This window comes from Musa acuminata, chromosome BXJ1-3 (genome assembly GCF_036884655.1).
Source record: "Musa acuminata AAA Group cultivar baxijiao chromosome BXJ1-3, Cavendish_Baxijiao_AAA, whole genome shotgun sequence".
NCBI classification, from domain to species: Eukaryota; Viridiplantae; Streptophyta; class Magnoliopsida; order Zingiberales; family Musaceae; genus Musa; species Musa acuminata.
In genome coordinates, this window is record NC_088329.1 from 39,074,971 (window position 1) to 39,100,945 (window position 25,975).

The window sequence follows — 25,975 nt, forward strand, 5'->3', positions numbered from 1 at the left end:
ATATATTTACAAGTTGATTACACGAGACGAAGCCTTTTGCATGCCCTCAATATAAATGATTACTTCATTCAGATTATTGATACGCAAACAAAAGTGCTAATTTGGAGTATACATCGATCGCGGAGAAGACTTTTGATAATGAGTGTAGAATTAAGTATTATTGTGATTGGCTTGTTATCCCTCATCTTAAGTGGGGTGAGGGTAGACATGGCTATCGGTGTTTACAATGTGAAAGATTACGGAGCAATAGGAGATGGCCAAACTGATAACACAAAGGTAGCTCTTCATGTTTATTATAAGTTATTACTATAAACAATAGTTTTTGTCTTCTTTCTCATGAATTTAAACATCTTCATTAACTTAAATTATAGCAAGATTGAGTGGAATAGAGGACAAACATAAGAAACATTTTGTATTGGTTATAACGACAACTTCATACTCACTGTTGTAACAATTATGGACATGGTAGGCTTTCGAAGCAGCATGGAGTGCGGCATGCACGGTGGAAGGGAGAACAACGATAGTGATCCCAGAGGGTGCATACCTGCTTGGTCCAACAATCTTCAGAGGGCCTTGCAAAGGCATAATGGTGATGCAAGTGAAAGGGCAGCTACTAGCATCCACCCATCTCGAAGTTTACAAAGAAAATTGGCTCGATTTTCAGTACATTAATGGACTAGTTATCTCAGGAGGTGGAAGATTCGATGGACAAGGAGCTTCTGCATGGCCTTATAACCAATGCAAAAAGATACTCAATTGCAAACCCCTACCGAAGGTATGCTAGCCTTGTCTTCCTTGTTCTAACCATGCAGAAATTAACACTACTTCGTTCTCACTTTGAAATGCACTAACAATTGTTGCAACACTACTGTATAGACCTTGGTGTTTAGTTTCGTCACGAACGCAACCATCAGCAACATCAATTTTATCGACAGCAAGTTCTTCCACGTTCATGTCTTTCAATCAAGAAATATTACATTTGATTCCATTAGGATCAGTGCTCCTGGAGATAGCCCCAACACTGATGGCATCCACATCGCCGACTCGACCAATATCCAGGTTGCTAACTCGGTCATCGGCACTGGTGATGATTGCATCTCCATCGGCTCGGGCTGCACCAATTTGACCATCTTTAATGTGTTATGCGGTCCTGGCCATGGCATCAGCGTCGGTAGTCTCGGCAAAAATGCTGGTGAGAAAGATGTCATCGGGCTGAAAGTGATGCAATGCAATCTTACCGGTACAACAAATGGAATGAGGATCAAGACATGGCAATCTTCTTCATCTAGTTTGAAGGCCACTGATTTCCTCTTTGAACACATCATCATGAACAATGTCTATAACCCTATCATCATAGATCAGAACTATTGCCCAAATGCTAATTGTCCCGGAAAGGTATACCTTATTGCTCCTACTACTACTAAATATATCATTAGAGTTCTTAAATGGACTCAATCTTGAAATTTGTGCATCATTCCTTTCTCTATGTAGGATCCTTCTTTGGTTAAGATCACGGATATCAAGTATAGAAATATCACGGGGACATTTGCCTCACCAGTAGCTTATAAACTAGTTTGCAGTGTGGCTGCACCATGTGAGGGAGTGGAGCTCAGTGACATTAGCTTGGAGTACAACGGAAAAGACAAGCAAGCCCAAAATGCAACGTCTATTTGTGTTAATGTTTATGGCAGCTCCAATGGGAATGTGAAACCTGACCCTTGCATCTAAATTCTTGGGTTGAGGCAAAAGGGATGAACTGAACTTTTGCACACAAGAGACCCTTGCATCCTCTTTGTTACTTTGAGTGTACACCTTATATTAGAAAAAAATAAATAAAGAAATTGGAGTATATGCAAATTGGCATCCAATGCATAGAAAAAAGATGTCTAAAGTTAGTTTCATATTTTTTTGAAAAATATAAAGTAATTTTTTATGACATTATAACAATAAAGTAAATTTTTATGACATTATAACAATAAAGTATAGTTATCCTACACAAGCAATCAACATCGAAAAAATCTGACCTAATCTCCGATGGTATTGTATAACTGTGAGTGCGAATAGTAGGGGTATGAACAAAAGAAGTCTTGAGTCCGATTCCCTTCTTCGGGCCTTGGGGATTGGCTTTTATGCCTAGGTAGCCGATAGAAGGAGACTGATAACTGACAAGTATGGGCCTATTCACTATGTCGTCAATGAAGGACATTTACAAGGGTATCATTTGTTAATGCTAACGCCTGACTGAGATAAGTGGGTGATGATCGCCTACGCACTAGGCTACCAAAGAAGGGAGCAAATATGATTTGTCGCTATGGGTTAGTGCTTCCAACAATCGACTTATACCATTTTTTCGAAAACTATAATTATTTGAGGGTGGAAGGTCGCTACCCTGTCGTTCGCCACTATGAAAGGGGAGACGTATGGGTTCTTCTGCCCACGTTATCATTTAGGTGGCAGCAAGTTGTCAGTTGAGTGAATGGGTCCATGCTGATATCTTCAAACTCACTATCACCTATTAATCTATATCAATTAAAGAGTTAGAAGGCATGACGTGACTTGTCCATTACGTATCAAAATCTTATTCTAAATCCCGATTGATCTGTATCGTTAGAAGATCCTAATTAGTTCAAAAGGATCCAATACCCACTTTATAGTTCAAAACACAAGATATCCAATCATATATCAACACGTGGAATCCAACATGAATCACAACCACAACTGGCCCATCTATAGCCCAAAACGATTCGTGCCAAGTGAGCTGGTCGGTCCGCAAGCATTCTCACACACGATGTCATGCGAGCATACAGTGATGACAACCAAGCGTCGCTTTATCATCGAGACCGTTCGATCGTGATCAGACGTCCACGGTTGGTAATTCCAGATCTCAACAGTTAAGTTCCTATTTCATGTAATAATTATTTTCTTACCCCACAAAAACCGAGACCGAAACCGTAAGGCCGCTATATAAAGTGGGGGAAGACCGCTCCTCGTTTACCGCGTCTCTTCCTCGCCAACTCCCAAATCTGTCTCCGCTCTCCGTCGCTTTCCTTCCCACGAACACGACCCGGCTCCGCTTCTTCCGTCCTCGCGGAAAAGGAGCCCCAAAAACGGGTTTGATTGGATTCCGTTCTTCTTCCTTCCTCCTCCTCCTTTTGGGTGCTCGTCGATCGATGCGGAGAGCCGGAAATCTCTCCTGATCGCTTTTGATTCCCCTCGAGGTAATCCCTTCATCGCTCCTCTGCTTTATCGATTCCAACCTACATCATCGGCATCCAAGACCGATCGGCTCAAAAGGTTTCGATTCTTCTCCTCCTTTTCTTTCCAAGCAATTTTTTACCCCTTTCCAAGAATAGTGACTGGGAGCAGGCCAAGCAACGGGACTGGACCTGTCTCGTTCCCCGTCTCATTCGGCATTGATGCGTACGAGAACATCCCTATTAGGGATGTTAACAGACGGACCTAATCGTACAAGGTCTTCGTACGGTATACATGGCTGTGACGATCACACACGCCATGGCATTGGAATCGGTGTCGGTTCGCGCATCCCATTCTCGCTTGGAGTTCAATCGATGGATTCGAAGGCCTATGCATTCGAGCTTCAATGCATAACCATGATAGGTCGTGTTTGTCGCATGTTGACAGGAAAGATTAGCTTCGAATGTTAGTTAAGTAGAACGTCCATTGAAGTCTGCAAGCTGTTGCGGTGGTGAGCATTGGAAACTATATCTGTGCGTTGAAACCTCTTCCAACAATTGAATTGTCCTTTCCTTAGCTTTATCATTGCAAGTGGCCACCTAAAATAAAATAAACCATAGACTGTATTTGTTCTCAATCACATGTAATTATAGGGTGATAAGCATCACGATTGTTCCAATTGCGCCTCAGGTGATACTCTGATGCAGGAAAAATATTTACTGGGGAGATCTCTTCATGGATTAAATGAGGTTTATCCACCTGTCGTTACTTATTGGCTAATTACAGGAGGTTAAAGGAATGATTAATAGTTACGTGGCTGCATGCTATCCTCGTTCATACCAGCCTTCTCATTGGAGAGAGAGCAGCCGACGTGGGACCACCGGTGCGCTTCCTGGGAAGGTCAGAGATGCGGGTAAATTTGTTCCTCGAACTCCTGGGCCGTTGTCGACGCGTGCACCAACGTAACGCCTTGGCAGCTAACGAAACGGAGCAACGTCGCCGTCCATCTTTTCAATTGGACGGCCCTGATTTCTCGACGATCACTAAAAGCTTTCGCGCTTCCGTGGGCTCATCCACACTGCAAGCAACACCGTCGAACACAAGTGCAGTCGGTTCTTATCGTTAAAGATTGCACGCATTAAGAAGATATCCTTGTAATTAATTAGATCTCGCAGATGAAACGACGATAAGCTATTTATTGGACGGTGTTTTCAGATGGTTTCCTTCTCTGATCTGTTGTTACGAAGCAGGTCATGTAAAGTTGACGAAGCTAAGCAGAGATGGATCACAGCGAGGGCGGTGAGGACATCGAGAGTACCGTGGACGAGGCGGCAGCGCCGAGGGAGATGAATAGGAGTGGGTCAAACTTCTTCGATGACAAGGAGGCGGGCATGAGGGAGCCCCTCCTCAGGCGGCGCACCATGAATACCACGTCGCAGCTTGCCGTCGTTGGCGCCAACGTCTGCCCCATCGAGAGTTTGGACTATGAGTAAGGGCATCCCCTGTGGTAACTTCTCGCATTTTATTTCTTTAAGCTGCATGCAATTCTGAGGCTGAGAATTAAACCATCAGATAAACAGAGTTGGTCTAATGTTTTATTTTTCCTGTTAATACCAAATCTATGCAGATTTATCTATGTTGTTTCTCTATCCGCTTGGAATTATGGATTTATGACCAATACCAAATCTATGCAGATTTATCTATATCGTTTCTCTATCCGCTTGGAATTATGCATTTATGACCTTGCTTACTTGATCTTCTGGTTGCCTGGGGGACACCCCGGCAACCTATCCTTGAACGACATGATAGGAAAATGCTATATAACACTGTAAAATTTCAGTCTTTCCCTACCTCTGTATATAGATGCTTAGTATGATATATTTTCTAGCTTTAAATTCTTTGTAAGCATAAATTGACTTTCTGGAGGAAATTCTTTGTCTGCAACTAAGTTAGAAAGGAAAATTTACTATGGATCAGACCTTCACTTGTTTGAGACGTAACAACCTTTACTGACATGAGGAAATGATAGATGTTAAACAAAGATGGCATTTGTTGTGTTATTAAAAAATGTGTTGCTACAGATTGTATTTCACAGTGTGTTAAAATCTTTCAGAGTTTAACTAAAGCTTCTTCACCAAATATAGGCTTCTAGTTGCACACTGATCTGAATTCATCTCAGGTCTATCTTAGAATGTTGCACAATTGTTCAAAAAGATGTTAGAATTTTGTTTATTTTGGTTTATTGTACAAATTATAATTAGGGTATATGAGTATTTTATCAATGATACTTGAACTCTCTACTTTCTGCAGGATTGTGGAGAATGACCTATATAAAGAAGATTGGAGATCAAGGAAAAAAGCTCAGATATTTCAGTATGTAGTTCTTAAGTGGACCCTTGCACTTCTTATAGGCTTGGTCACTGGGCTAGTTGGATTTTTCAACAACCTTGCTGTGGAGAATATAGCTGGATTTAAGTTGTTGCTGACAAGTAATCTTATGCTGAAGCATAGGTAACGTTTACACCATCTATTGAAACCACTTCAACAGATTGTTATAATGCATCCAAAGATGAGGAAATGTAAGAAACCTGAGTTTCTGATTAGTAAACTTTTTTTGAAAGATCAGCCTGAGGTTTCATATAGCATAGGAAAGCTATGTTTCAGTAGACAGTTTGACCATCTTGCATATGCAAAGTTTGAAAGGATGATGAGGGATAAATTGTGAAGCATAATCACATAAGAAGGAATCAATGTGACCCTGGGTGATTGGTTGGTTCCCCTCTTCACTTTAGTGGGTTCTAGGTTTGGATGCTTGTAAAGATGACTGCCCAAGTATTTTAGCTAAGTAATTCTCCTGGTCATGAATCACCTCCTCTTTTATTCTTAATATCAAAAGGATTTCAAATTCTTGACCTGGCAAAAATCAGAACAAGTAATGACATGCAAGACCCCAAAATTGGTGGCAGCATTTTTTTTTTTAATCATGTGCTTTGTAAATCAAGAAATGAAGACTTGAATTAAGTATGTTTAGTTATTGCATCTTTTTTACTACTCTAACCATTATGTATTGATAAGAAAAATATATATAGTTTCAAACTAGGATCCCGGACACCTCTGCTAGTCACCTTAGTAATATTTTGGCAACAATTTTGCTTGTGATATTGTGCTTTTTCATAAGTGGAATGCAGCAATGCTTTTCAGTTACATGGCCAGTATATGTGAAGATTGAGAAACTAGCAAGGATATATAGATATTGTCTATGTACATCATGTATCAACCCTGGTTTTAAAATAGACATGGTTTTATTGAATGTAGCTAGGCTGTGCATTACAAACATTTACAAATAGGCAGTCATTTTAATTTTTCTATTATGGAAACTGCTGATGATGGACAGCTCTAGTAATTAGTATGAACATGAGATAATTTGATAGAAATATGCATCACTCCAGTGCTTGAACCAATTGTTCGGCTACTATCATTGTTAGAATCTGGGAAGATCTAGTGGACCTACAAGTGAAAGAAATTAACAATGATGGAGGTTTCTACCTTTCCCTTGTATCGAGTTAGCGTTTGTTAATGGCTTAGCCTTACTCTAATAATTACCGAAAAGGATTTTATGGAAGAAGAGATCAGCTAATTTTTTACAAATCACTGAAGAAAGAGTTGTCTAAAACGTATCATTCCAGAACATACAAAGATGCGCACCATGTTTATGGTGAGTGATCATTATGGGAAAAGGCCTAGAATAGCTTATTAGAAAGTTGGTTTTAAGTGTTCACTATATTTAACAATTAAATTATGTAATGTTCCACAAATTCAAGTTTATATATTGTGGAGGCAATTGCTTTCATTAAGCATATCTTTCTCTGATTAAAACTGAATTTGGAATTTGTGTTAGTAGACCATTTTCTGATGAATCAGACTGCAGTTGGATTATTGCATTTAGGAGAAGTTCATACTGAAAATACTGCAGGAAATAGGCTCCAAGCTATTATGTTAATGTAAACCGAATACTTCTATGATGTTTTCTGCTACTCACTTTTCTAGAATAAGTTTAAGTGATCATTATCTGGTTCAGTGCAGTTATCACAAAGCATTTGTTGTATATGCTGGCTGCAACTTAGTTCTGGCAGCAGCTGCTGCTGCCTTATGTGCTTATGTTGCGCCTGCGGCAGCTGGATCTGGCATTCCTGAAGTTAAAGCTTATCTAAATGGTGTTGATGCTTATTCAATATTGGCTCCTAGTACACTCTTTGTGAAGGTAGGACCTAACCTGATATTGTTGGCCTGTTTCTTGTTTTTCTTGTTCTACATTCAACTGTAATTATGGAACTGGATAGCAACAAGAAGCAACTTGATATCCAGGTTTTCTAATGTGTATCACTTCCATCAATCTTCCTGATTTATTGAAGAAAATCACAGTAGGGCTTGAGGTTCAGTAAATTATTTTCACATTATTGTGATCACCAATCAAGTCTGGTCTCAACATCTCCAGGGAAATTAATACAATAACTTCTATGCTCAAATTTTTTTCACTTTGAGGCGGAATTTACTGAGCTAAAAATTTGGTCACTATAGATATGAGTTTTAATTCAGTCTTTTAGATGTTTTGACTGGATTAAGAGCAACCAAGATCCTAAGCATAGTTAGAGAGCTGCATGGACTATAAAATAAATTCCAATAACCAAGATCTTAAGAATGAGGGCTGCATGGACCATAAAAGAATATTAATATCATTAACTAACCCAGCATGAAAAATCATATAGAGAAGTTTGAGGAGAAATGGGTAGCTGGTCATTGGTATTTCTTAAGCATGTTATATTAGGAATTTCCTGCAGTTACATAGATGTGTATCCTTCTCAATCTTTTGCAATCAAGGCTATGTAAAAACCTCAGCAAGCTCTCTATATATCTTGCATTTTAAATCAAAATCCAATCAAGGTGCTTGTCAGGAATGCTAGCTGCAGTCATTTCTCAGAAATTTTCATATGCTTAAGGACAAATAACCATCTCTGTTGTATTGGAAAGTTTTAAAACAACTTATTACAGAAAGAATATATGAACAGCTGATAGTACCCCACTATTTCACCGAGAATGGCTGATTAATTTTGATTTGTTAATCTGTAGATATTTGGCTCCATAGGGGGAGTTTCTGCTGGATTTGTCTTGGGTAAGGAGGGGCCTATGGTACACACTGGAGCATGCATAGCTTCCCTTCTTGGTCAGGGTGGATCACGCAAGTACCGTCTAACATGGACATGGCTCAGATACTTCAAGAATGATCGAGATCGTCGAGATCTGATAACCTGTGGGGCAGCTGCAGGTGTGGCAGCTGCCTTTAGAGCCCCAGTAGGTGGGGTCCTCTTTGCCCTTGAAGAAGCAGCATCTTGGTATCATTCTTTCTCTAAGCACATATAAAGATTTTTTACTACTTAAATTTGTTGAAGGCTAAGTGGTAGTTGTTCAGATATTCATATTTGAGATTGTTTTTATTTAATAATCGCAGAAGTTCATGATATATCAGCGGCATAGTAAAAAGTAATAAAACAATGCCATAAGTCTCTCGATGGTTTGCCCATGTCTTGATTGGTAACTTAATACAATGTAGAACTTATGAGCACATCCTAACAGAAAAGTCATACCAAAAAATAGTAGCTTGGCATCAGTTATATATATGTGTTATGTGTAGCAGGAAGATTGCCACTAACTGTTGGAGAAAATTCTACTTTGGAAAAGGACATAATGTATTGCAATTCTACAGTATGATTAATATATCCCTTAAATTATAATGATATTATAAAAATGTCATTGTTCTTGTGTTTTCAGGTGGCGAAGTGCCCTTCTTTGGAGAACATTTTTCACAACAGCAGTAGTTGCTGTGGTATTGAGAACTTTTATAGACTTCTGCCGCAGTGGAAACTGTGGTCTCTTTGGGCAGGGAGGATTGATAATGTTTGACCTCAGCTCCAGTGTTCCTGCATATGGAACACCTGATCTGATCGCAGTGATAGTTCTTGGTATTGTTGGTGGTATTTTTGGAAGTCTGTACAACTTTCTCATTGACAAGACACTTCGCACATATAGCATCTTCAATGAGTATGCTCTGATTACTTCGTTTTTGGTTCATCTTTTCTATAGTTTCTAGTTTGGATGCTATATCAAATTCTATTTCGTTATAGTTTCTGACATGTATAGTCACAATGCTATAATATCCGAATCTTTAGTTTTCATTTATTATGGTGCTTTAACCTATTGCAGGAGAGGAGCTCCATTCAAGATCCTTCTCACAGTTGCTGTCTCCCTGTTGACTTCTTGCTGCTCATATGGACTTCCATGGCTGGCCAAATGCACCCCATGCCCTCCAGATGCACATGATCAATGCCCAACCATTGGTCGCTCTGGCAACTATAAGAATTTCCAATGTCCTCCAAACCAGTACAATGACCTTGCCTCCCTCTTTCTCAACACCAATGATGATGCTATTCGTAATCTTTTTAGTGGTGGCACTGACAATGAGTTCTGTCTTTCTACACTTTTCATCTTTTTCATTGGAGTTTATTGCCTTGGCATTGTTACTTATGGCATTGCCGTCCCTTCTGGCCTCTTCATCCCTGTCATATTGGCTGGAGCCTCATATGGTCGTCTAGTGGGCACCTTTCTTGGTTCTTTATCTAAACTAGATAAAGGATTGTTTGCCCTCCTTGGCGCAGCTTCCTTTCTTGGAGGAACTATGAGAATGACAGTCTCAGTTTGTGTCATACTACTTGAGCTCACCAATGATCTTCTGATGCTCCCCTTGGTAATGCTTGTTCTCCTTGTGTCCAAAACTGTTGCTGATTGCTTCAACAAAGGAGTTTATGATCAAATGGTGAAGATGAAGGGTTTCCCTTTCATGGAGGCTCATGCTGAGCCTTACATGAGAAACTTGGTGGCCAGTGATGTGGTCTCAGGCCCACTCGTTACCCTCTCTGGGGTTGAAAGGGTGGGAAATATAGTTCATGCCATACGATTGACAGGTCATAATGGATTTCCGGTAGTTGATGAGCCACCTTTCTCAGTTGTACCAGAACTGTGTGGACTTGTACTAAGAACACATCTGCTTGTGTTGCTCAAGGGAAAGAGATTTACAAAGGAGAGAGTGTCAACCGGGGCAGCAGATGTTTTGCAGAGATTTGGTGCATATGATTTTGCGAAAGCAGGATCTGGTAAGGGTGTGAAATTGGAGGAAATAGATATCAATGAAGAGGAGATGGAAATGTATGTTGATCTCCACCCAATTACTAATAGGTCACCATACACAGTGGCGGAGACCATGTCTCTGGCAAAGGCTGCAATTCTTTTCAGAGAGCTCGGACTGAGGCATCTATGTGTTGTGCCAAAGACTCCAGGGGTGAGTAGTCCTTCCACTTGTGCACTTTTAGGTATATTATTATCAGTAGTTAGATAATTGAATGCAATAATTAAGCACCTCAAATTGCCACAAGCTTATATCTCTGGTAAGAGTTTCTTGTAGTATTTTATTTTGCTGATATTTTTCAATGAGTTAACTGAGCTACTTTTAACCAGAACTAGAATATCCTCTGGTAATTTTCTTTCTTTAACATTAAAGTGAAGTTTCTTACACACTTATATCACTTGCATATTGATCAACTAATCATATCTTTTAAATTTAGCATGTTCATTCTAGATGCATAATTCAGTATTTTACTATGTTGATATTCTCCAACCAGAATTAGAATATCCTCTCTGGTATTTTTCTTTCTTTAACATTAAAATGAAGTTTCTTACGCACTCACATTACTTGCATATTGATGAACCAATCATTTCTTTTAAATTTAGCAAGTTCACTCTAGATACATAATTCAGCACTACTATGCTGATTTCATGGAAGTCAATGGAATTCAAAGCCTCTGAAGTGAATTACAGCTATACCATGCCCTTGTTTTTCCTCTAAAAATGAGGCAATAAAAGGTGCACCTTTTTTTATTTGTATGAGCATCCTGTTGAATTTACATAGGCCTTGGTAATTACAGACAGAGATTTTAGAACAGAATGGCTCAGATAGAAATTTTCTTCTGTTATGCAACTATGCTGCTAGTTTGTAGTTTCCAACTTCCACTAATGGGTAACTCTGACTGGTTCTGAATGATCCAGCTTAAGAAGTTCATATGGTGATGATTAGTTGTCAATTTATTTGGTTATTAATATGTTCATGTAACTTCATGTATCATGGGTTCTCTGTTGTAAGATGTGGCACTCTTGGAGCACCTCAAAACCTAGTTTAGTTGGTGCTACATGCGTCTATTCATATGGCTTGTTAACTGAGAATCCTACATTGGTTTCTGTTTCTTGTATGTTTGCTTTCTCCAACAATTTGTAACAAGCTTCAGCTATCTCACATGACAGATTGTTTTTTGCTTGCAGAGGCCTCCTATTGTCGGGATTCTTACACGACACGATTTCATGCCAGAGCACGTTCTAGGGCTTTTTCCTCGTATCAAGCACCATGGGTAGCACGAGGCACTATCAATGTGCCACAACCTTCTGTTAATTGTTGGGATATGTAAGATGCACTATAGATTCATCAACATCTTAGTTGCATTATTTCGTTGGAGATAGGTGACGAGCTACTGGAGAAAGTAGTTTACATTGCTTTCTGTTCATACTTCAATGTAAAACTTGTCGTCGTTGTGTTCCGCATTCTGCATCTTGAGAATATGTTCAAGAAGTAAATGCATTCAAAATACGCTTCAAGCTGCTGTAGTACATTGAAATGCGGCATTTATCTGGTCTTCTCTTTATTTTTCCTTGGTTGACTCCAGCATCTACATGTCGCATGTGATCTCGTGCCCACACTGGTGTCTTCCTCCAATTTGACACCGGAATCTGTCTTTTGATGGTTCCTTCTTTCCATTGTGATTGATGAGCTGCTGGTAGCCTTGCAATCTTATCTGGATTCCTCTCGATTACCAATTGTTCTCTGTGATGTTCATTCAATTTAGGAAAGATATTTTTTTATTGTTGTACTCACTCTAAACCACTGCTTTAGGCTTTAATGTGTCTTTTGTCGGACCAGGGGATAAATTTTGTGTAACTTTACGTGCAGCAGTGAAAAAGTATGGACATGCCTTCTTCATAAATAATTTGTCGAATGCATAGCTTTAATGGAAATCATCAAAGCAAATTACAAGTATCTGTGAGAGATGAACTGACACATTACTGCATTCTCTTCTTTCAGCTTTTACTGGATGTCTACTGCCTTCAATGAGCCAAGCAATGCGACATGTGCCCCGAGAAAGGGAACAGCCAAATCTGCACCAAGTAAACTCCCTCCTTCTCCTTCCTGAACTCACAAACCACCTCGGCTTCCTTCTTCTCCAGGTCATACGACACGAGCCTCCCCGGCGCCCGCAGGTACACCACCTCCCTCTCCGGGTGGAGCGCCAACAGTTGCAGCTGCTGACGCGTCTTCACCGGAACTTGTCTCAAGATCGTCGCAACCTCGATGCTGTGCTTCAGCACCCATTCACCACCGTCGGCGTCCTCGAGCATCCAAACCTTGAGCCGGCCGCCGTCGCTGCAGGTGTAGTGGAGAAAACCGCCGGACTTGTCGATGCTCCCTTCGGGCTTGATGGGCTCCGGCAACTCGATCCGACGGCACCTCATACCGTCGAGGTCGATCGCCACAATGTAGTTGGGGAAGGCAACAACGTAGAGGATTCCAGCGAAGTACCGTAGCGTGGCCGTCATGGTGTCGGAGTCGACCCCCCAGTGCAGGCTGTGCTGTGCCCAGTCCCCGGTCGCCGACGAGAAGACCTCGAGCTCGGAACCCTGCGCGATCCAGCCGGTGAAGGAGATCACCCTGTACTCCGAGGAGTGGCAGGGATCGAAGGCCAGCACGGCGAGATGGGTGCTCTTAAGTGTCTGCGGCAGCGCCACCCACCGCTTGGTGATGGGGCTGACGACGTAGAACGTGGCGCGGAGTCTGGAGTAGGAGAGCAGCAGGCCGCTGCAGCAGTCGACGATGTCGGAGTCCCGGTGGAAGGGGAAGAACTCCAGGCCGCACTCCTGGAGATCGCCACCGCCGGAGGTGCACGCGAATCTCGCCTCCTTGGCGTCGGCGTTGCAGTGGTAGAACACGGCGGAGGTGAGCAGCGGCAGCCGCCGCAGGAAGTAGTCGTCGGAGATGAGGCGGCGCCAGGCTCTGGAGACGCACTTGAACCTGAACAAGGGCTTCAAAGGGAGCCTGGCGAGGATCTCCATGAACACATCGTCGCTCATGGTGGGTGGCTTCACAGAGAGAGAGAGAGAGAGAAAGAGGAAGGTGAAGAGCATATATAGGGCATGAAAGGAACAGAAGACGCGGAGTGCTGGTTTGGGGAAGAAGCTGAGTGGCGTGGGTGGAGAGGGAACAGTGTGGCTTCGGCTTGTACGCAAACCAAGACCCACATTGAGGCGTTCACTCTTAGTGAACTCTCGAATCGAACGGAAGCAAGGAAGGGGAATGTATGGGCACAGGTGGGCAACACACGGCGGGGGAGGTGGCACACACGAATCACCTGTGCTGATACGTGCTGTCACGGCGACGATCGCGGCCCCGTCGGTACTACTATATAATATATTTATAATATAATCATTTGATTTTTTTAATGATAATATAACGTTGATGTTCTTTTAACGTTATATATATATATATATATATATATATATATATATATATATATATATATATATATATATATATATATATATATATATATATGTAAAGGATGGAAAACGTATGGTCATGGATTTTCCTCTAAAGATAATGATGAACAACTGCACTTTGTCACATTCACACACTGTATTCCTTCACATCACTTGGATATGCCTCCACCACCGTCCTTGTGGCCAAGCAATCCGACATGTGCCGCGAGAAAGGAAATAACCACATGTTTACCACATAGCATGCCGTCTCCCTCTCCTCCTCCATCTCCAACACCTCCTCGACCTTGTTCTTCCTCAGATCATACGATACGAGCTTCCAGTCCGCCCTCAGGTACGCCACCTCCCTCTCCGGATGCAGCGCCACTACTGCTCCATTAACGTTGACGCTGTGCTTCAGCACCCACCCACCACCGCTCGACTCGTTGTGCATCCACACCCTGAGCCGACCGCCGTCGTTGCAGGCGTATTGCAGACCGCCGGCGGACATGTCGAGACGCGCCCCATGCTTCATGGCCTCCGGCAGCTCGATCAGACGGCACACGCTGTCGTCGCCGAGGTCGACCGCCACGGCGTAGTTCGGGTGGGCCAGGATATAGAGGGTCCCCGCGAAGTACCGCAACGTGGTGGTCATGGCGTCGGGGTCGAGCCCCCACTGCACGCTGCGCTCGGCCCACCTCCCGGTTTCCGACGCGAAGACCATGAGCTCGGCGCCCCGCGGGAGCCAGCCGGTGAAGGCGACCACCTTGTACTCCGAGGAGTGCCGGGGGTCGAAGGCGAGCACCGAGAGTTGCGCTCTCTTGGGGGGCCGCGGCAGCTCAACCCATCTCATGGTGATGGGGCTGACGACGTAGAACATGGAGTGGAAGCTCGAGTAGGAGAGCAGCAGGCCGTGGCAGCAGTCGACGATGGCGGAGCTCCGATGGAAGGGGAAGAACTCGAGGCTGCATTCACGGAGGCTGCCGCGGGACGTGCACGCGAACCGGGGCTTCTCGCTCTCGCCATCGCCGCAGCGGTAGAAGACAGCGGAGGCGAGAAGGGGAAGCCGCCACCGGAGGTAGTCGTCGGAGATAAGGCGGTGCCATTCCCTGGAGACGCAGCTAAATCGGAACAGGGCCTCGACGGGGAGCCTGGCGAGGATCTCAAAGCACACGTCGTCGCTCATGGTGGCTTCACTGCTGTAATTGGCATCATCAAATGGAGAAGCAGATGTTGAAGTCTTACGAATCAGATCAATAATAGTATAAAAAAGAATTAAAGAAAAATCTTATTAGATACAAAAAGAAAAAAGAAGAAAAAACCTGAAGAGTCCTATGGCTCCTCCACTCTGCTCTCGATCTCCATCTAAATTATACATCGGAGAGGAGGCTATACCTTTCGGATTCAATCTCATAAGCCTCCTCCTAAAGAAACCCAATGTCGACTCTCAAAAGAAATGGGTTTGAAGGAATGATAAAAAGGGAGGAGGAGAGAAGGCAATGAGTTGTTTGTTGTGGGTGGGAGGAAGGTATTCATAGCTATTTATAGCTTTCTGAGACGAAAATTGCCGTGGCGAGAATCAAGGGAAAGCTACTTCGGACGTTTTTGTCACGGCGTGTATCAATATACATACCAAAATTTAGAGGCATATATATGTGTATATATATATATATGTATATATATATATATATATATATATGTATATAAATATATATATATATATATGTATATATATATATATATATGTATATATATATATATGTATATATATGTATATATATGTATATGTATGTATGTATGTATGTATGTATATATGCCTCTAAATTTTGGTATGTATTCTTTGAATTTAAGTTTAGTGTATACTTTCTTATATAAGGATTTTTTGTTTACTTTTTTTTTATATAGTGACAAATTAAAAGGTCCAAATTTATGTGTTTTATCACAATTTATATGAGGAAATACATCATTTTCAAACATTTAAATGGCATATTTGTATCTTAATTCTTTACCTATTGCTTAATGATCAAAGTTTCCTCTCGGAAGGGAGGGGTGTCGGATTTGAAGTGCACGTTATGTTGCCGACTAGGCTTGATTGAGTTGAGTGGCTTTTGTGAGATTAACCTACCGAGTTGGCATTGGATGACATCAATGATTCGTTAAAATACTTTTGACGTGGCGTCCGTCGTTTGATGCGTGTTTCAAGTTTACGTGATTGATGTTATGGTTTCTATTGATCTAACCGAGATGAGTTTCGATCCATAGAATGTAATAAAAGAATCAATGGCCAATAGATTATAAACCCACGAATAATACACACAAAAATTTCATGATTTGACCTCTAAAAATAAATATCATGTCAACATGCAATAATAATAATAATAATAATAATAATAATAATAATAATAATAATAAAATAATAATAATAATAATAATAATAAGTTGAATTGAATCACGCAGCAGATGTTAGCAATAATGTGGAATCTCAGCAGTGATGTAATCCACCCATCTAACAGTATTCTAATCGATAGAGTCAAGAAAAAAAGGAACATAAAATTCCACAGCACTTGACATCATTTTCTAATGCAGCAACAGGAAATCTTTCCTTGCACTCGACGAGCACTTGTAAACCACTTGGCGTGGCGCGGTGGCATTATTTTGCGTCTCGGATTCGACAAAGGAGGTTTTTATGTTGCTTGCGTCACTGTGAAATGAACCTAATTCTTCCTTTTTCAGCAAAAAAACAACTCTTTTTCGAAAGATGATAGATAGATAGATAGATTTTATTCCTTGAAATAAGAGAGAGAGAGAGAGAGAGAAACGTGAACGTAATTTGCATGTGAAGTAGGTTTTGCGATTGGACCCGATCGAGAACTCGAATGCTTTTTTATATATATAATTCATCCTTTTTTAAGCAAAAAAGAACAATTCTATTTTTAAAGATGATAGATACAGCAGAGAGAAACGTGAGAGAACTCGATTGGATCCGATCGAGAGAACTCTATTATTATTATTATTATTTTTTTTTTACAAAGAGCAAATGATGACGATATAATTTTAGTTCAAAATTTTATGATATATTCTATCTGTCAAAGTCTTTACTAATTAAACTATCCCTACCATCAAAATTTGAACCATTAGCTACTCAAATCAGATTTTGATCGATCAAATATTTCCTTATGATGTATCTCTCATCCTTCCAATTGTACCAAAGTTCTCTTCCAATGAGTAGATGCACTTATGATTGGATCCTACAAATACAAGTTATAATGAATGCTCTCTTAGGTGAAAAACGAATCCAAAATGGTAAATTTAGAGAGCACAAGAAAGAGAAATTTAGTCCTCAACAACGAACGCATTAGTAGAGGAGAAGAAATATATAGGCATTTATAGGCTTTGATCTTTCGATCCTCAAACCCGTATCTCTTCTCTCTTTAAAAATATTAAATACATTATATTATCGATTTTATTTAATTATAAAATTATAACGACTTAATTTAATACTATCTCATTTAATTATAAAGTTTAATTTAATATCCCAACACTAACGACTTAATCGTTGTCGGATAATTACTCTCTTTTTTTCTTTTTTGCTTTGTGAAAGGTTAACAGAGGATGTCCTCCACGAACTCGTGACTTTAGGTGGGAACTAAGGTGTGACTCGGAAGTCATGAAGGTGGGATCCGTGTGCCCACCACATGAATTGCTGGTACCAACTAAAGATATCATTAGGTATGCCTGCATTCCAAGAAAGCTATTCCTCACACCACCACATGAATTGCTGGTACCAACTAACGATATCTGCATTCCAAGAAAGCTATTCCTCACACCACCACATGGTAGAGATTGCGTAAGAGACTGCGATATTAGAGAGCACATGAATGTCGACGCACTAGTAATTACATTATTATATTATGATTAATATTTCTAAATATGATTTATTAAGAAGAAATATTAAAGATCCACTTTAACACAACAGCAAGATTTAAATTATTATTTCGGTATCAGCAACAAAGATCTAATAGCACAGAAAGGAACATTGAGAATAAGACTCCATATTTGGCAAACAATGGATTTCCACATCTGTAAGGAAATGAGTGCCAACAACATGGCTAGTAACTATTGAAATGCTTCATATCTATGAATAAAATATTCTAAATATCTATAATAAAGAATGCTTAGAGTTGGGGAGTTGACTTCTTATCTTTTTTACACTTCATGCCAAGACTAAATTGTCAATCCTTGGCATGAAGAGTGTTGTTGTTACCTTTAGGTGGAAAACAGCACATTTCTTTTCAGAACAGACCAAATGAACCTACAAACAGGACCAGTAGTATTTCTCTGATACCAATACTACACATCTTGTGGACCTCCTCATGCCCCCAAACATCATTTCTTTGTATTTTATGAGTGAAATATATCACAATAGACAGAAACAAATTAATGAGTTCAAAGCAAAGATGAACTGCTTAACACAATCCAAGATTGATATGCTTCAGAAGTAAAACATCACAACATACAATAAGCAAACTATATGTTGAAGGCAAACATTAACTTTTGTATCATTTGCACGCAAAAAGCATCATAACATGCCGTTAGAGAGGCTTTGCTTTATGCCTAACACAATCCAACTTTAGCTTTCCAGGTTGCAAGACTACTATATATTAGGAGCAGTGACTCATCTGTTTCCATCTCATTTGCAAGTAAAACATCACAACATACAATAAGCAAACTAAATGTTGAAGGCAAACATGAACTCCCGTTAGAGGCTTTGACAAGTGTTTAACACACACACACACAAACATAATACAACTTTAGCTTTCCCAATTGCAAGATTTCCTTGCACATGGAAACATTGCTACATGCTTAACACGATCCATCTTTAGTTTGTTCCAGATTGCAAGACTTCCATGTGCTAAAGCAGTGGCTCATCTCTTTCCATGTCATTTGCGAGTAAAACATAAGAACATAATAAGCAAAATCAATATGTTCAAAGCAAGGATGAACTCTCATTATAGACTTTGGCTTATGGTCAATCTAACATTAGCTTTCCAGATTGCAAGACTTTGATATACTTCATCAGTCAGTGACTCGTATATTTCCATGTCATTTGCAAGCAAAACACCACATCATACAGAAACAAACCAATGTGTGTTCAAGACGAAGAGAAACAACCACTAGAGGCTATGCTTGGTGCTTAACTCGATCCAACTTTAGCTTTCCAGATTGCAAGACTTCCATATATTAAAGCAGTGGTTCATCTATTTCCATGTCACTTGCCAGCAAAACATCACAATATACAGAAACAATCCATTAGAGGATTAGGTTAAGCTTGACACACACAGTTCAACTTTCGCTTTTCTGATTGTAAGAATTATCTTATACTTCAGCATTGGCTCATCCATTTCCATGTCATTTGCAAGCAACATCACAACATACAGAAGCAAAAAAACCGATGAGTCCAAGGAAAAATGAACTACCATCAGAGGCCTAGTCACATGCTTAACACATGCCAACTTTAACTTTCAAGAATTGCATGACTACCATACTATTAGTTGGCCATAATAAAGATGTACATTATGTAAACTTGTGCAGACTGTGAAACCATTTAAAATAATAAGTGCATCATAAATTGTTAAAGTCATCACAATAACTTAGTCAATTTTGAGTTTTGATCTATCTACGGTACTCATTGTTGCTTCTTTATTGGGTCTGCAGGCTGTCATAGGTTGTCTAGTGGTGAGATCTGATAGGGTTTGAAGCATGTCAGTTCATGAATTATGATAAGTGAAGCTTTCATTTTTTATCTATTTAGTCCTGCTATTTCTCCCTTTTTTCCTTATAAAATCAAGATCTTTATTTAGTTTCGAGACCTTCATATCCTTTCCTTTAATATCTTTTAATCTGAACGCCAACACTGATTGTACAACCATGAGCCCTATCAGATTTTCCAGCTAACTTTTGTCTCTTGAACAGATTCATTCATTATTTCATTTGCAGAAACACATAGGCATGTCAGTTTATCAGTGCCACGATAGTAATCTGAACCAAAATATGTTTCCAGCTGAAACTCTGAATCAAAATCGCATTGCAGAAGTTTTTTGCCTCAACTACAGAAACATAATACATGTAACTACACTACAAAACCATAATAGATGCTATAATGCTACTGCTCAGCAGCAACAAAAACCAACCAGAGCTTGTCTGACAAAAACTTTGAGCTGTTTGAAATCTACAGATGATCAATAGCATATTTATAAGCAACTTGGAAGCTGCTACACATCCCAATACAAAACTTACAAATATCACTGCTAGAGCCTTGTTCTCCATGTCAATTTGATGCTCCTGTATCCCTTTGATCTCTGATCTGTATTACAACATCAAAACATAAGAATTGAGTGACTCAAATGTCAACCGCTCACTCTTTTCTTAATATGTTGCAAATTAAATATTTAAATGAAATACACTGATAAACTGAAAAGCACAAGGAAGCACATTCTCGGAAGATGTGAGAAATAATAAAGTTAAACCTTTAGATGAGACGAGGAAAGAAAACTATGAGAAGGATTTCTGATATATTATAGATTAACTGAAGATTATGATTTTGCATAGGTGCATGAAAATTAATCATTTTTCATAAAAATTGGCAAAGCAGAAAAGATAGGCAAGAATGTGATGAGCATCTTGATGATTAGAATCTGAGAATCATCAGAGAACCAAAGAATCAAAGGGATCTTGAAGTATCTCAGCATCCTAAAGCCAATTATCTAACAATAATACAGTTTGAGTAGCATAATATCAAGTAGAACGTATATAGTATAGATCAAGCTACATGTCCTGATGATCTAACTAATAAGCAGGGATTACCATTTTATTCTTCATGAAGTTTTCTCACTTTTGCGACAAAACATTAAGTAGAATGCTGAACCAATGAAATGCAATGACCAATGAACAAGCTTTAGAATCCGATAAAATTTTGTTCAAGAACATTAAACAAAAAGGTTGTTTATCTTCTTAGCCAACAACAAGAACATTATAAATGAGTCAGTTGACTAAAATGCAACCAACCTATAACAATTTCCAAAATTACAACATAGGTACTATTTGCCAAAATTAGTATATATTCCCTGACCGATGAAGCATAGGGCATATTTGATTGTCTTGTATATATGCCCTGGCCATAATTAAACTGGTAAAAATTAGACAGGATGATTTCATAACTAGCAAACTAGGTCTTCAATGAGCTACCTCCAAACCTTCTTAAAAAAGAAGTGCATGCGAACAGCTTGACAGGGTTAATCACACACAATTTAGAAAAAAAACAAGATAAAAACACTTCTGCATCAATTGATTAACCATGAAGATGCATCAGTGGAAATTATTTTAATTATGGCTCAATAATCATACATAACAGGAAAAAGGATCCTCAAGAAAATTCTCTGACATATCAGGGAAGCAACTGAATGTGCCACGAATGGTCGTAATATGCTGACAAACATTTGTATTCTGCATTCAAGAAGTGATATGTTCTATCATGAAGCTCTAGTGTCGACATGTAATCATATTCATCTCTCTTGTGCAAAACAAGATCTGTGACCTTGTTTGTCTGATGCAGTGTCGGAAAGCTTAGTATTTGGAAGAGCCAAATGCAAAGAGGACACCAATCACAAGAGATTAGACAACAAACATCAAATAAAACAACTTTGTTTCATACCTGAGTCTTGCATTCTCTCTGATTAGCTGTTCCAGCTGTGAGGAAACAACTGATTTCCATAAAAGAAGCTCTCCAATGTCATTGGCCTGAAGTCAAGGAATTCAAATATAAGCTTAAGAAAACAGATATGTGTTGGAAACAAATCACAACAAAAGCACAAAATTTCAGAGTACGACATACAAAAACTTCTTTGCTGTTCTGAAGATTCTTAATCTCAAATCTGATCTTTTCCAAGAGCAGATCTTTGTTGGTGATATCATCATCAAAGTCCTTGAAGATGCGTCCATATCTGCTATTCAGTTCCTCCAGATAACGTTCCAACACAGAAAAGTTCAAATCAAGAGTTTGAACCTTCTGCATTAGAACCTTAAGAACAGTGTCTCCAGGCATCCTTCCAACTTGGGTTGGCTTTGTATCTAGTAACGGATTAGTCAGAGTATTCTTAGGAGCATCTCGTTTTGATTTCAAATTATCATGAGGTGATTGGTTATCGAGATCTGTAAGAATTTCCTCAAATGTGTCTTCTTTATCATTGTGCTCATTCAACTGTTCAGCAATCTGTTCTTCAGGTTCTAACCGACTGTTTTCAACTGAAATCAAATCCTCTAGCATCCTCTCAACTGCATCAACTCCATAAACTTCCACCACGCTAAGAGTACAGAAGAATTCAGAACCATAATGGCTAAGCAAATTAATCTTCAAGTACCTTGCCCACTTTGGCTCTGATAGGGAAAAACGCTGTGCATGTTTGACATTTGCAGCAGTAAAATTCCCTAATTTAACCCAACTGTCTGTTGGATAAACTAAACTGCTAAACAGATCAAAATACTTAAAGTTGGAAGAGTAGTGTTCAAAATTTGCAATCTCAATCGTGTCCACCAATGTTTCTTCTGAGAGCTCTAAAACAACATATTTCTCCTCAGCTGAGCATGGATTACGTAAATACTTGTCCTTATCCTTATCTAAGATGTTGGAAGCACCCTTAGCTTCCTTGTTATAAGCTAGCACCTTTGCCCCTTTATTAGCGGAAGCATAATTGTACTCTTTACCATTAGGCTCTACTCGGTGAATGACAGTTCCTGTTTCCCTGGAGACAACCTTTTCTTTTGAAGAGATGGCCTTGCTTTTGAATTCATCAAGACCAGGAGGTGTAATACGAGACAATCTATCACTTCTTGGAGGAGTCTCTTTTTCCAAGTTATTGCCCATATAAGAGACATCATCTCTCTGATCTGGAGATGTGTCCAACTTGCTGCTTTCACTGACCAAAACCTCTTCATCGCTCCTAACATCTACACCTTTCAAAACTATGGTCTTTTGGTGATTGTCAGTTGAACTGGTAGCTGACGACTGCAAAGGATCTTGAGAATCCATCATTACCTTATCAGGATAAGATGGAACTTCATGCAAGCTGATCTCACTAAGTGCAGCATCCTGTTCATCTGCATCTAATATAATAAGGAGACATAGGGAATCATTATCAGTGTTAATCCCTGCTCACTTTTAAAAGTCACTGATTTTTTTGCAATTTTGTTATGTTTATTATAAATGCGCATCGACATTGACAGTTATCAAAATCTTCATGCTATCAGCTTGTTTCTATGGACTTTTGAAAGATCATAGTTATCCATTGCAAGAAAATTTAATTTTAATGAATACAGAATAGAAACTAATGAAACAGATAAGCAATAGTGGTCAGTTCTAATCAGTGAAGAAATTATAAGAATAATGAATTAAATCCACATAAGTTATCAAATCAGGAAAATCTGAACAAGGTAAGAAACCACAATGCAGTGGTGAACCATCAAGACAAGAAGAATGGCAGAATTTTGTAAACGCAATTTACCAAAATACAATCATTACAAGCATTTCCTTTGGGTCCAATAGATCATTGCAACAGTGTTAAATATCAGTAGAATAATCAACAGACATCCAGATATCAGAGAAATTTTTTTATTAACAAACAAAGAAAAGAAATGGGCAAGAAAGAGAGAAAAGAATACAAGTGAGGAAAATTCTGAATAACAACATCAGAATAAGGATCCACGAAAGCAACAAAGCAAGCAAATAGATCAACCAAGCTTCTCGACAGTCTTGATAGTATCATCAAAGCAGGAAAGAACAGAAGAAATTTACCTCTAAAACCATTGCCCTTGCTAATTAACAAATTGAGGAGGAAGACGACAAGCCATAAGACAAAAACCAGAGATGCAGAGACCTTGTAAAAGCACTTTTTCCTGTAGTAAAGGTTCTTCTCTGATGCAGCTCTTCTATGTAGAAGAGCTCTTCGTGATCTCTGCATTTGCTCATTAATCCAACGTACATCTGCAAATCCAGAAAGCACAGGCTTAAGTAAGTCAAAAAGAGAATGAGAAATCCCCTGGTTCCAAGACTAAATAAACAAAAAGAATCAATAGAACAAATACAAATTTGTTACTAGTAACGAATGATCCCATCTAAATCCTACATGCTCAGACGCATAGATGGGTATATTTTCTTTGTTGTTGTGGCGCATAATACACTTCTCATACACCGACACAGAAGTTATCAGATCTAAGTAGTAGAAGCATGCAGGACAACATGACACGAAGTAATAAGAAACTGAAAGCTCTGGCAATTCAGAATTAAGGGGAGAAACAGAAAGAAATAGACGTATTGGATTTCTCTCAGAGCCCCTTCTTCTGTTCTCGCCCAAAGTGGAGAGACTTGAGTATCACAGTACTTGTTTCCTTACATTTCTTTTCCCTCCCCTCACCAAGTATCCAAATAGAGTCCTCTAGGTTCTTTGGGTTAACTCGCAGAAGGCAAAATAAAAAGAGTGTTTTTGTCCACCCCTTTCACCTGATTCTTCCAAGTAACCATGTCGCCCACCCACCATACAAACTATTCCAGGATTCCTCATCAATCCGAGAGTGTAGGGAACAGCAGATTGCATCAGAAAAAAAAACATGTAGACGCCCACTTTACGGCCCTCAAACATGATCCAAATCCGAGAACAAAAACACCAGCCACGTCAAAGAAAGAACAGCGATCATCGTTTTACCAGAGCATGCAACTGCCGCTCCTTCGATTTCGATCAGAAAACCCGAGATCCGGAGGTGTTGATGCACCCTCTATTAGCATCCGAAACCAAACAAGCCAGAAAAGGAAGGCATCAGAAACGACGCATTTGAAATGAGGAGATCCTAGATCTACCACAACCCATCCCCCGGGATCGATCGAATCGGAAGAGCAGGTAACCCGAAGACTCACGGCGTCGTCCTCCGCCGGACGAGGTGGAATCCGAAGCCGTGAGTTGGGGAAGCAGAGGAAGGGATTCCCATAAGCCCGAGGAGTACGAAGCGGAAACGTTCCTCACATCCTCATTCTTCTCGATCCTCTAAACTATTGTTTCCTTCCTCGCTTTTAACGGCTGTGATGTCCTCGTTGGCGTCCAATTGTCCCCATTCCAGCTCACCCCACGCGCCGCTTTGCTCACCGCGAAGCAACGTAAGCAAGGGGGGAATTCGATTGGGGTGGTGACGGATACCACCGCCCACGTACGGTTACTTTATTGGGTTTAATTAGGTTTAAGATTACAGCTTCTCTTTTGAAGAGGCGTTGACACGGCGACCAGATTGGATCTGAGTGAGTCGATCTGATTCGAGTCCAATGTGATGACGGAAGGTGATGGCGACCCAATCCGACGATCACGATTTGACACGGTGTGGTTTGATCAGAATCAGAGATGATTAATTTATCTCAAACAAAATTTTATCCTATAAAGGCTCACTTCAGTCAGGTGGAAGGTTCCAATTTCATTCAATAATTTTTCTCAACATAAAACAATAGTATGATGTGATGACATTATAAAAGTATACTATTATGCGAAATATAATTTTGTAGGATTTAATTTTAAATCATTATAGATCTATTGATTAATAGGATTATTGAATTTGATACATCTTGAATGAAGCCTATGTAGATAAGAATATACACTCACTTTTTTATTTTTTATAGGACTACTATAATGATAATATTGAAGATTGATATTTAGAACTAAAAATATTCTATCATTATATAGGCAAGAGGAGAATTTATGAAAAAAATAAAATGAGAGAATCCAATAAAATAAGATATTCTTCCTTTATATTAGTTAGTAAATATAATTAGGAAGGTATTGATTTGCTCAACTAATAAATATGTTGATAAATTATTACTTACCATTTGTATAAAAAAAAAATCCAACTAAACTTCTAATATATATTTACCCTAAATTATTAGGTCATATATCATATACTTCCACTTACTTAGTAACTAGTTAAGATATAAAACAAAAAGGTTGCTCAAAATCATAATAAAAAGCTAATTTTATTTTGAAAGTAATCTTATCAAATTTAATTTCTG

The 25,975-nt window shown here is 39.5% G+C and overlaps 5 protein-coding genes across 14 annotated transcripts; 2 read left to right on the forward strand and 3 right to left on the reverse strand.

Annotated features, from left to right (window-relative positions):
• The first annotated feature begins 207 nt into the window (after nucleotides 1-207).
• Nucleotides 208-1,728, forward strand: LOC135638871 (exopolygalacturonase-like). The gene is made up of 5 exons (XM_065152383.1): nucleotides 208-276; nucleotides 470-589; nucleotides 690-775; nucleotides 993-1,395; nucleotides 1,492-1,728. The coding sequence occupies exons 1-5, from the start codon at nucleotides 208-210 to the stop codon at nucleotides 1,726-1,728; spliced, it is 915 nt and encodes a 304-aa protein (XP_065008455.1).
• A 1,252-nt stretch (nucleotides 1,729-2,980) lies between these two features.
• On the forward strand, nucleotides 2,981-12,002 carry LOC135584850 (chloride channel protein CLC-c-like). 4 transcript variants are annotated; one of them, XM_065135736.1, is made up of 8 exons: nucleotides 2,981-4,349; nucleotides 4,446-4,684; nucleotides 5,506-5,706; nucleotides 7,279-7,456; nucleotides 8,323-8,585; nucleotides 9,022-9,291; nucleotides 9,454-10,585; nucleotides 11,620-12,002. In XM_065135736.1, the coding sequence occupies exons 2-8, from the start codon at nucleotides 4,476-4,478 to the stop codon at nucleotides 11,707-11,709; spliced, it is 2,343 nt and encodes a 780-aa protein (XP_064991808.1). In that variant the 5' UTR covers nucleotides 2,981-4,349; nucleotides 4,446-4,475; the 3' UTR covers nucleotides 11,710-12,002. The 4 variants fall into 4 exon arrangements, with proteins under 4 accessions (XP_064991808.1, XP_064991815.1, XP_064991821.1 ...); XM_065135743.1 differs by having other exon boundaries at nucleotides 2,981-3,294; nucleotides 3,903-4,684; XM_065135749.1 differs by having other exon boundaries at nucleotides 2,981-3,294.
• A 454-nt stretch (nucleotides 12,003-12,456) lies between these two features.
• LOC135638872 (putative F-box/kelch-repeat protein At1g15680) lies at nucleotides 12,457-13,476 on the reverse strand. Its single transcript, XM_065152389.1, has one exon. It carries the CDS (start codon nucleotides 13,474-13,476, stop codon nucleotides 12,457-12,459), a length of 1,020 nt encoding a protein of 339 aa, XP_065008461.1.
• Nucleotides 13,477-14,000: 524 nt separating this feature from the next.
• Nucleotides 14,001-15,405, reverse strand: LOC103979161 (F-box protein At3g26010). 3 transcript variants are annotated; one of them, XM_065135771.1, is made up of 2 exons: nucleotides 15,274-15,405; nucleotides 14,001-15,077 (listed from the first exon to the last, which is right to left on the reverse strand). In XM_065135771.1, exon 2 carries the CDS (start codon nucleotides 15,062-15,064, stop codon nucleotides 14,030-14,032), a length of 1,035 nt encoding a protein of 344 aa, XP_064991843.1. In that variant the 5' UTR covers nucleotides 15,065-15,077; nucleotides 15,274-15,405; the 3' UTR covers nucleotides 14,001-14,029. The 3 variants fall into 3 exon arrangements, with proteins under 3 accessions (XP_064991843.1, XP_018678577.2, XP_009393490.2); XM_018823032.2 differs by having other exon boundaries at nucleotides 14,001-15,074; nucleotides 15,201-15,403; XM_009395215.3 differs by having other exon boundaries at nucleotides 15,201-15,403.
• A 4,513-nt stretch (nucleotides 15,406-19,918) lies between these two features.
• Nucleotides 19,919-24,969, reverse strand: LOC135584860 (SUN domain-containing protein 4-like). 5 transcript variants are annotated; one of them, XM_065135792.1, is made up of 6 exons: nucleotides 24,842-24,959; nucleotides 24,633-24,702; nucleotides 23,726-23,914; nucleotides 21,770-23,037; nucleotides 21,590-21,675; nucleotides 19,919-20,242 (listed from the first exon to the last, which is right to left on the reverse strand). In XM_065135792.1, the coding sequence occupies exons 3-6, from the start codon at nucleotides 23,889-23,891 to the stop codon at nucleotides 20,014-20,016; spliced, it is 1,749 nt and encodes a 582-aa protein (XP_064991864.1). In that variant the 5' UTR covers nucleotides 23,892-23,914; nucleotides 24,633-24,702; nucleotides 24,842-24,959; the 3' UTR covers nucleotides 19,919-20,013. The 5 variants fall into 5 exon arrangements, with proteins under 5 accessions (XP_064991864.1, XP_064991859.1, XP_064991873.1 ...); XM_065135787.1 differs by having other exon boundaries at nucleotides 24,633-24,969; XM_065135801.1 differs by lacking the exon at nucleotides 24,633-24,702 and having other exon boundaries at nucleotides 24,842-24,960.
• Nucleotides 24,970-25,975: the final 1,006 nt, after the last annotated feature.